This window comes from Papaver somniferum, unplaced genomic scaffold (assembly GCF_003573695.1).
Source record: "Papaver somniferum cultivar HN1 unplaced genomic scaffold, ASM357369v1 unplaced-scaffold_21, whole genome shotgun sequence".
Classification (NCBI taxonomy): Eukaryota; Viridiplantae; Streptophyta; class Magnoliopsida; order Ranunculales; family Papaveraceae; genus Papaver; species Papaver somniferum.
The window spans coordinates 6,009,142-6,020,455 of NW_020631041.1; the positions used below are offsets into that span (position 1 = coordinate 6,009,142).

The 11,314-nt window shown below is 36.1% G+C and overlaps 1 protein-coding gene across 1 annotated transcript; it reads right to left on the reverse strand.

Moving 5' to 3' along the window:
- Positions 1-9,205: 9,205 nt before the first annotated feature.
- Positions 9,206-10,891, reverse strand: LOC113339295 (probable WRKY transcription factor 53). The gene is made up of 3 exons (XM_026584593.1): positions 10,534-10,891; positions 10,300-10,428; positions 9,206-10,201 (listed from the first exon to the last, which is right to left on the reverse strand). The coding sequence occupies exons 1-3, from the start codon at positions 10,794-10,796 to the stop codon at positions 9,520-9,522; spliced, it is 1,074 nt and encodes a 357-aa protein (XP_026440378.1). The 5' UTR covers positions 10,797-10,891; the 3' UTR covers positions 9,206-9,519.
- Positions 10,892-11,314: the final 423 nt, after the last annotated feature.

Here is an 11,314-nt window from a genome sequence, read left to right on the forward strand (position 1 = left end):
TCAAAGATCTTATAGTATAAGGTAAGCTTAGTGAATGATCAAGCTCAGGATGGATGAAGTTCAAGTTGAAAATATGAAAATGGGTAGTTTCTGTTTGTCTTTTTGGATATTGACTTTAGGATCTAGCTAAGAAAAGGATGGTGTGAGTGGTGAGTACTACTTTTCATTGGAAAAAAATAAACCATAGATAATTAATGATTTGCATAAAAAGGAAGAGGGTAAATATGAATTGGACTAAAATAAATTCACAAAATTAGTTAAAAAGACCAAAAAACAATAATTTCTGGGTGAAAAGGATATTTAGATTTTGATATTTTTTCTTATTTTAAATTTACATCAGGATGTATCCAGTTTCATCTTTGCTATTTCTTAAGTTTAAGTTAGGATGAATCCAGTTTTATCCTTGTTATTTTTTTGGTGTCCATTTCACCCATACTAATTTTTACTCATCCATTTGAACCATGTTTTAAAAATATTTGGACAAATGACCAATTTTCCGAAATAAGTTTGATAAAATGGAAGTTTTTGACTAAGAAAACGAGTTTTTGTTGGATAATGAAACCATGATAAGATGGACTAGATTTACTTTTGTCCAAAATACCCACATTAGAGTAAGGATAATCTTGTCCTTAAATGTCATTTGACATGTAAAATGAAGAAAGTGAGTTATCATTAAGTAGCTAAGCACTTTCAAAGTTCAAACCGTTTATTCCAAATTAGGTTTAAAGAGAGAGTATGCTTTTAAGTATAGTGATGTCATATGATATACGTCATCTTTATCTTTTTCTTACGAATTGCGTACATTGGTTTGTGGTCACACATGGGAACCCACCATATGGTTTTACCCATAAACGTGGAATCATGTGCTTTATCTCTTGAAAGTTGGAATTGTAACTTTTATTAAGTAGTAAATATACTAGTAAGCGATTTCTCGGGGTTTATCACCGTGTGAGGGTGATGATGAGACCCACCTTCACCTTCACATATTCAAATGCTGAGACGCATTCCCTTCATCCATCGGTCTCCTTTGAGTGTAAAATACAGGATAAATCCCGGTGTGTGTAGAATCCTTGTTCCAGATAAAGATTGGGATTATGTAAACTCTAATATCATGGCTAAATTTTGTTTGAGATTTGGACTGTGTTTGTTTATCTTATGTTTAATTAAAAGATTTATTATAGCAAGGTTGATCATCCTAGCTAGTCATTTTGGCGAGGTTTCATTGATACCTGTTAATAAAAGTTACAATCTTTTTTATATTTGTGTTTGTGAGTAAAGATATACTATGTTTACGGTAGCGTCAGAGTCTAATGCAGTGTAATTGTATGTACTTTTCTGAATGTCGATGCTCTTTATAGCATAAAAAAAGAGAAATAAAAAAGAAGAAGAACTTTATATAATCCTTGGTGTGATGGTATAATGTGGTTGGAACGTGTTAGATTTAATGTGTTCATCTTACCCCAAAATGAGGCAAAAAAAAAGCATAAAGAAATGCAAGAATATACCTCATAAGGGAAAGGGGCATAGAAGAAAAAATCAGATGCTTTAATCTCTATCTATAAGATTATAATACTTATTAGCATTTTCGGTGAGGACACTTTTAGCATCATTACATAGACTTTTTAATCTCTAGATTTTGATTCCATTCCATCGATTGGAATTTGTACTAACTGAAAGAATTTGGTTCAGTGATTAGAATACTTAGAATTTGGATTATTGGTTAATATATAATTATAAAATGTTAGGTATACGCTGTCGTACAGCTTTCAATGAATTGATTAGAACCAATTTGGTTGAAGTTTAGTAATTAAAGCAACCTAATCCCTGATTAAGACCATATTTTCTAAGGAAAATAATGCTGGGGTTCTCTGTATTACGAATAAATATTGATTAATAGTAAAGCTAATCAGACAGTCTGCAATGGATCAGGTTATTAAAAATTTAATTCGGTCATAAAAAATTGGTGAATTGGGAAACTGCCCCATACTAGGATGCCCCGTTGGGAAAATGCCCCGCCAAATAAAGCTTATGAGAAAATACCCCATCGTTACATTTTCCATCCAATCTCAGTTAAATGGTCAAACTCCCCGCATTTAATAGTTAATATCTTCTCCGACGGGCTTCTTCTCTACTGTGTCTCCTCCATTAAACCTTAAAACCGATGATTGAGAATGTAAAACAATTCATCAACCCCTGATAATCCATCGTCTCTACCTCTATTGCATCTATTTACTATCCTTTGACCTCCTCCTCAAAGCTTAACTACACCTACTACTGATGACAATGCCGATGATATAAATGATTTCGATTAATTTGAAATCATATTTCCAATCCGTGATTCCGATGCTTACCTTCTTCTAGATCATTTAACTCAACAACGCTTGTAGCTGATGAAGTTTGATTTTTTAGGGTTCACAGGATTCGAGTTCTTTTTTTTTCCGTGAAACCATATAATCAACTTTTTCAATGGTTTGTAAATTGTAATGGATATAGATTTTTAGGGTTCATAAATTTTGGGATTTCAGGATTCAGTTTTCTGCTCAAGGGCTTAGAAGAACGAAGAAGTAGATGAATTCTTTTTCGTGTTATTCATCAACACTAAACAGATTAGATGGCATACCAGTAGCCGTTGGATTACAATGAAACGTTTCTTTTTTCGCACATGCAATCCCGCATGTGAACAATTTAACCTTTTAACTAGGATTGGATGGAAAGTGTAACGATGGGGCATTTTCCTATAAATTTAATTTGATGGGGCATTTTCCCAACGGGGCATCCAATTTTTGGACATTTTTCAATTAGGAGAGTAGACAAAAAATATACATACATTTTGGAGTTGGAGGAAAAGGAAAAAGACGTTGGGGGATCAGTTACACAGAGCAAATGAAATACTAGAAAGTTACTGCAGAAATGTACATTTATCCACATAATCGACAAGGGATTTTTCTGCAGTACCAGGAGAAGGATGAAGCTTTTGGTTGATCAAGAAAAACGCAAATATATGGAAACCCTCCTTGCCACAAAAATTTGTCCCTAACATCTTCCGATTCTTCCCCATTAAGTTCAGTCGTTCTTTAATTGTACATGGCTTGTGAATTGACCATTTCCAACTATTAAGAAATTTGCATATATATTTTGTATATACGGCAGTTAGGGAATATCTTGTATGTTAGGAAAGATATTAATTGGGTGAAATCTGCTCACCATTTTTGTAAAGGCGTATCTGCCTATTTAGTCAAGGCTTAGACGGTATTGTAATCAAGCTTTTGAGAAATAACAAAACCTCCATCTTCTTACCTTGTCGTTTCATGGCATCTGAGCCAGGTTCGACTTAACCGAATTTAAATAAGGAAATCTGTTAAAAGATTAGCATCATGACCGGAAAAGATGCTAGAAACGATTCAAATACTAAAGTATGGAAAGTTGATTCAACTTCACCTTATTATTTACACCCTTCAGATCATCCGGGTATGTTGATCTCTCCGGTGAAGTTTAATGGTGATAATTATGAAGAATGGTCTCGATCGATGATGAATGCCTTTCGAGCCAAACGAAAAACATGTTTTTTTGATGGAAAACTTACTCAGCCTGATGAAGAGAATGTGTATATTGAAGATTGGTGGAGTGTTAATTCTATGCTGATTGGATGGATTCTAACATCCATCGAATCAACACTTCGATCAAGTTTGACATATTTTGGTACTGTCAAAGAATTATGGGATGATTTGAAGCAACATTACTCTATTGGTAATGGACCAAGATTGATGCAGTTACGTTCAGATCTAGCAAGATGTCGACAAGATGGACATACTGTACCAGCATATTATGGACGGTTGACAGCTATCTGGGAAGAAATCAAGGATCATGTTAAACCACCTTTGTGCAGCTGTGGTAAGTATATATATTCTCTTATCACTAAATGGAATAAGCAACGTGATGAAGAACGTATACATCAGTTTTTAATGGGTTTGGATGATGCAGTATATGGAACTGTTAGATCTCGTATATTGCTCATGATCCTCTTCCAAACTTGAGTCGTGTATATGCTCTTATTGTTCAAGAAGAAAGATATCAAACAATTACAAAAACTCGTGATGTGCGTGCTGATGTTGTTGGTTTTGCAGCGCAAAATCAGAAAATATCAAAGGGATATGATAAGGGCGCGGTCTTTGTCTCTACAGAGAAACCAACTTGCAAGCACTGTGGAAAGATAGGTCATGAGATACAAAATTGTTTTCAACTGAAAGGGTACTCGGAATGGTGGAATGAGGAGAACAGCACTGGACGTGGACGAGGACGAGGACGCGGTCAACATGGAACGAATATTGGTCGTGGAAAGTGGTCCCCAACTGGAGTTAATGTTGCACTGACAAATACCAATTCGGGTGGAAGCTCACTTTCATCACATGATCGTCCGGGTTTTGCTAATACCCTTACTGATGCCCAAGGGGAAGTCATTGTTGGAATGCGTAAACACTCGAATATTGATGGTTCGAAGGAGAAGCTGACTGGTAAGTGGATACTTGACACAGGGGCCTCAAGACATATAACAGGGAATAAAGAGGTTTCTCTTAAAACATATCCAATTGGTTTTTCTTCAATAAAACTTCTGAATGGTACATACTCAGTTTCTTCATGTGAAGGCAATGTGGTGTTTCGAGATAACATGAGATTATATCGTGTTTTATACGTTCCTGATCTTCACTGCAATCTGATTTCGTTAGCATGCTTAATGAAAGATCTCAAATGTATTGTCACTTTGACTGATAAGTTGTGTGTGATACATGACCGAACTACGAGGACGCTGATTGGTGTGGGTGAGGAACGATATGGGTCTACATCTCCTACAGTGGAGCGCATATTATGGCAAATCGTGTTACCACCGGTGAAGATTATTATTTGTGGCATAGGCGTTTAGGTCATCCTTCTAATGAGATTATTTCTTTGCTTCCTGATATGAATAAAGCTGATTGTCAACAGTGTCTTAAAGAACCATGTGATATTTGTTTTTAGGCTAAACAAACTCGTGCTACTTTTTCTATTAGTGAGAGTAAAGCAAATGATATCTTCAGTTTAGTTCATTGTGATGTATGGGGTGCATATAGTACTTCGTCTTCTTGTGGTGCACATTATTTTCTTACTATTGTTGATGATTATTCACAATGTGTTTGGGTTTATTTAATGGTACATAAAACTGAGGTGGTGCAGATTTTTAAGAATTTTTGTGCTATGGCTAAGACTCAATTTGATAGACAAGTTAAGCACGTTCCGAGTGATAACGGTACTGAATTTCGTCCATTAATTCCATTTTTTTGTGAACAAGGGAACGAATTTCAAGCTTCTTGTGTAGATACACCGCAAAAGAATGGAAGAGTGGCACGCAAACATCATCATATATTAAATGTGGCACGTTCTTTACGATTTCAGCCGAATTTACCTCTTCGTTTTTGGGATGAGTGCATTCTAAGTGCCGCTTATATTATTAATCGCACATCTAGTACCTTTCTTAATGGAAAAACTCCATATGTATTGTTACATAAGAAGTCTCCTATTTATACTCATATTCGAGTATTTGGATGTTTATGTTATGCAAGTCTTGTCCCTCGTGATCGAAACAAGTTTAATCCACGGATTCGACGTTGTGTATTTGTTGGGTATCCTTATGGAAAAAAGGGTTGGAAATTATTTGATTTGCAAAGAAAATAATTTTTTGTTTCTCGTGACGTGGTTTTGTTTGAGAATAGATTTCCTTATGCAGCAACTTATTCAGTTGATAACACAGGAGGTTGTCAAGATGAAAGGATGATAATTCTTGATGAGCAATCAGATTTTTTATTGACTGACGGAACCAGGATAGGGGAGTCCATAACTGTTGAGAATTCTGCTGCAACACACAGTGCTTTGTTTACTGACAGTGCAGAATTGCACGAGCATGTTGTGCTGCATAAGACAGCAACAGACAGACCGACACAGTGTACAACAGACAGCAGGGACAGATCTGACAGGAACTCAAGGAACAGTGGACATGATGTGGACAGGACTGTGCATGTAACTGATAGAGGGAACAACACTGTCAGCACTGAAACAGTCAGCAGACGCAGAAACTCCGGGATAAACAAACAGTGTCAAACGTATGAGATTTCAGAACCACAGATTATCACATGTGAGATTTCAGAACCCGTTACTCTTTTATGTGACGACTCACATACCAGAACAGGTGCCGCGTCAGACATACTTTCACCTGATAAGAATTTGACAGATGGGGACAGTGATGATAGTTCTCGGATTTTAGAGGATTTACCAGCTACAGAAAGTCACCCATTAAATAGTGATATTTCTGATCCAGGGGTTAGAAGAAGTGTTTGTTCCAGGGTTCGTAATACTCGAATCAGTGATTATGAATGTAACACTATCGTAAAAATAGACCCCAGCTCCTCCATTCCCCACTCGTCACCATCCTCAGGTACGCCTTATCCCATAACTAATTATGTCTCATGTGATAAATTTTCTGCTAACCACACTCAGTTTATGGCTGCTATTACTACTCTTAAAGAACCAACTAGCTATGCCGAAGCTTTGAAACTTCCATGTTGGCGCATCGCTATGGCTGAGGAAATGGTGCTCTTGATAAAAATGGCACATTATCTATTACTGATCTTCCACCAGGAAAAAAGGCTATTGGTTGTAAGTGAGTTTACAAAATTAAATATAATTCTGATGGTTGTGTCGAAAGGTATAAAGCTCGATTAGTTGTTATTGGTAATAGACATGTTGAAGGAGTTGATTACCATGAAACCTTTGCTCCCGTAGCCAAAATGGTTTCGGTTAAAACTTTTTTGGCAGTCGCAGTGGCTCAAGATTTGGAGTTGCACCAAATGTATGTTCACAATGCCTTTATACACGGGGATCTTGATGAGGAAGTATATATGCAACTTCTTCCAGGCTATTCGACTACTTATTCGGGCAAAGTATGTCGTCTTCATAAATCTTTGTATGGTCTTCGTCAAAATCCACGTAATTGGTTTGCTAATCTTGCAAGTGCTCTTAAGGACTTTGGATTTATACAGTCTTATGTTGATTAGTCTCTATTTACTCTACGATGAGGTGAGAATTCCATCAATGTACTTTTTATGGTGATGATTTGATTATTGTTGGGAATAATTCCGCTGCTATTGCTACTTTTAATACATACTTAATTCGGTGCTTTCATATGAAAGATTTAGGTCCTCTCAAGTACTTTTTGGGTATTGAAATATCTCGAGGTACTGAAGGTCTATTTTTATCTCAACGAAAATATACCTTGGATATACTTTCTGAGACTGGATTTCTTGGAGCCAAACCAGCTGCTTCACCTATTGATCAACATAATCGTTTGGCTTTAGATGATGGACCTTTGTATTCAGATTCATCTCAGTATCGCTGAATTATTGGACGTTTGATTTATTTGACCATTACGTGTCCTTAATTGTGTTATTCGGTAAACGTATTGGATCAGTTCATGCAATCTCCTCGATTTGCACATTAGGAAGCTGCTCTTCGAGTTCTTCATTATCTTAAGAGTCATCCGAGTCAAGGGATTGTTTTACGTAAGGACAATACTCTCCAACTTATTTCTTATTGTGACTCTGATTGGGCCTCCTTCCCCCTTAGTCGTCTTTCTCTTACCGGCTATTTTATATTTTTGGGAGGCTCGCCTATATCTTGGAAGACAAAGAAGCAGCACACCGTGTCGCGTTCTTCGGCCGAAGATGGGTACCGTTCTATGGCTTATACTTGTAGTGAACTCACTTGGTTCAAGGCGTTATTCAAATCTCTTGGTGTGTCCCACTCTCAGCCTATGCGTCTTTATTATGACAGTCAATCCGCACTTCATATTGCTGCTAATCTTGTTTTTCATGAGCGCACCAAACACATTGAGATTGATTTTCACTATATACGTTATCACATTCAATCGGGTGCTATTACCACTTCCCATATTCGCACAACGGTTCAACTTGCTGATATCTTCACCAAAGCGCTTGGACGCCCTCAGTTTAAGCTTCTTCTTCACAAGTTGGGAATTCGTGATCTCCATGCTCCAACTTGAGGGGGAGTATTCAGAGATTTGCATATATATTTTGTATATACGGTAGTTAGGGAATATCTTGTATGTTAGGAAAGAAAGATATTAATTGGGTGAAATCTGCTCACCATTTTTGTAAAGGCATATCTGCCTATTTAGTCAAGGCTTGGCCGGTTTTGTAATCAAGCTTTTGAGAAATAACAAAACCTTCATCTTCTCACCTTGTCGTTTCACCAACTGAGTACACACCAGTCCTCGATCATGAGTCTCAGAGGATACAAAACAAAATGACTGCAACAATATGCCAGCTTGACGCCATAGCAAAAATCCGCCGCTATGCAATCACAAGAAGAAAAAAATTGCAGAAATTTTCAACTGTCAAAAATTCACAAGTAATCCGCACACTACTGAAAAAGAAAAGGAAAAAAAAAAACAAGAAATCATATTAACACTCTACGTCTTAAATAAGTTAGATGATGATGTCAAAATGTTAAAGAGAGGACCATATGCTCCCAGTACCCACAAATATTAAAAAAGAAAGGCGGCCATTACACTTTTAAGTTAATTTTTTCTGATGAGGCATTCACAAGACAAGATGACATGTAGCTAGGGAAGGTTCCTATTTTTAGAGTAAAACTATTTTGAAGGGGTGGATATTGAATCAATGATTCTTTTCTTTTTGTTTGTTTAGTTTTCCTCTTCTTAATACACTTCGAGAATAATTTTGTCCCTTTATAGCTTAATTTGATGCAAAACTAGATTCCATTTATCATATCGGTCATGTCCCTGTCCATGTACAACTAGATGCAGAATACCCTCGTGTATTGAATGTTCAATATTTTGCATAGCACATCGATATTCAACTCCTACGGGAAACACTTCCTACCACGGATAAATACACCAACTTTCCCCTTCACACAGGTATCACAATTCAATTCTCTTTCAGGATTGGTACATGGGCTTATATAAATCAATGGTTTGCTTATCTCAGGAAGTGAGGAATTTCTTAATTGGAAATATTTCATTCGTCATTTAAACTTTGTATTATCCGTTGAAGTTTCTTGTTAAATCATTAATCTTTTATCTTTGAAAAGGGAAAAAAATAATGGAACTCACAAATCATTTTCAGCCTGTAAAGGCATCTATGTCTTTTTTAGTGAAAAAGTCTAGTCGGCTCATACAACTTAACAAAGGAAAATTTTACAAAACTAAAAACACGTTTTATAAGTGTTACCATGGATACAAAATTAGGAAATTAACGGTTACATAACTATTCTTACTTGTGTTGAACCCCAATCATAAATGATGCTCAAACTCGAACCAAAAAGACAAGAGTTGCTTCCATGTCTTGAAAAATATCGTCAAGTATTATAATTGACGATTGATACACCGCTTTCTTTTTTCCGGTGGTTTTTGCAGTTGATATAACTAGTGTACAGTACAATTCCGATAAACTTTTAGAACCGTGGAGGACTAAATTCAATTGGGAAATCCCATTCCCAGTTAGAGTCCATAAGATTCAAGTAACTATTATTCGCGGACGAAGTTGCACTAACAGTTGGTGAAATCATCATATGATCTTTAGCATCATGAGAATCAGCAGTAGTTTGTAGTAAATCTTCACCAATATTGTAACCTTCAATACTGTTCATTTTGTAGTTGGATTCTGAAGCTGTGGGAGTGCTTATAAATGTTGGACTGGGACTAGGACTAGGACTGGGACTAGGAGTATGGATTTCAGGTTTGACCGAAGAAGGGTGGAAGTAATTATCTTTAGTCTCCGAGCAATTACCAGTATTGGGTTGCGGTGAACTAGTAGAATAGATTGAAAAAGAAGGAAAAGACTTAAACTGTTTATCTTTGTCTTTTGCAACTTGAATACTTGATGTTTGAAAATTTATGTACGTCTCTTCAAATGATTTATCCTCCCTTTTCTCTTGATGATAATTTGAGCGATTAAGCTGATCATGTTCTTGTTTAATTGGTGAATATTGCTCTGAAAGAAGTTCTGATGTTTCAATGCAACTGTGTTTTCCAATATAAGTAACATCGAAGACGGATGAATCTAGTTCAGATCGTTGAACTTGTTTCATTGCTAAGCAACCTTGAGCACTTCGAAGACTACATTTGTAATAACCTCTGCATGATAAAAAACAACATCCACTTGTTAAAGATCATTCAAAAGAAAATTTTGCAATTGTGCTAATTGGTGACTTAAGAATTTTATTACTCGTCACCTAGGGTGCTTAGCTCCAAGAATGTCTTTCTGCCCATATTTTCTCCAATCGTATCCGTCATCTAGGGGTCCTTCAAGTCCCGTCTGTGCAGAAGCACGTACTTGTTTCGTCCATCTCACAATCCCTTTCCTACAATCTGATATAAGTGAGTCATATGCATATATAAGCTAGATGAATTCTATGCTGGACATAATTTTCAGTAAACACCATAGAGTTTGTTATTAGTACTTGTACCTCTTTCGTGAACCTCCTTGAAAAAGATCAGAATTGGGGCTTCCATTTACATAACCCAAGGGAGACTCCGGGTTAGATTCGTTCTCCATCTTTACTCGTTCTAGCATCGAGAGAAAAGTCTCAACGGAACATAAGATTCTAGTTATCAAGTCATGACAAGAAAAAGAAGAGGGATTAAGCTGAGCTTGGAGTTCCTTTACTAGATCTCTTGCTTGAATTATCTCTTTGATAATCAAAAGCTTTTGATCCATGTTCTCATCCATTTTTTAAGCTTACCCACTATAATTAGTATGTTGCTGATATTGGAAGTAAAGAAAACAAGTTTAGGTGTGGATGATTGATAGATTTGAAATTTGAGTTTGAGTAGTTATGTCTTGTCGTTGATTAACAAGGAAGGAGATAAGTATTTAAAGGGAATAATGGATATTAAGTTAATTATTATTTTTATTATTTGGTTTAATTTATTAGTATAGACAAATATAGTGTGCTTAAAGAGAGCTACAACGTTGTTTCTTAATAGATTAAGCAAAAGATGCCTTATTGAATAACAAGCGGGCATAAGTATGGATAAAGTATAATAGGTGTAAGCGCAGTGGGTTGGCATAGTGGTGGCTCAAGACATAAGAAGAAAAAAGCAGAAAAAGAATTAATGTTTGTAAATTTAGTACAACTGGTGTAGTTTGTTTGAATTCGAGACCTGTCTGTTGTAATAGTTAGATCCAACGGTATTACAAGGGCATTATCTTCCTTTCTAATAGCATGCTACCAATGATGTATCTTA

Excerpts from the sequence above, each read along its gene's own strand:
- LOC113339295 (XM_026584593.1), bottom strand. The coding sequence starts at position 10,796 with ATGGATGAGAACATGGATCAAAAGCTTTTGATTATCAAAGAGATAATT. Across the intron at positions 10,429-10,533 it reads CAAGGAGGTTCACGAAAGAG|GAAAGGGATTGTGAGATGGA; the intron begins GTACAAGTACTA and ends ATCAGATTGTAG. Across the intron at positions 10,202-10,299 it reads CTTGGAGCTAAGCACCCTAG|AGGTTATTACAAATGTAGTC; the intron begins GTGACGAGTAAT and ends TTTATCATGCAG.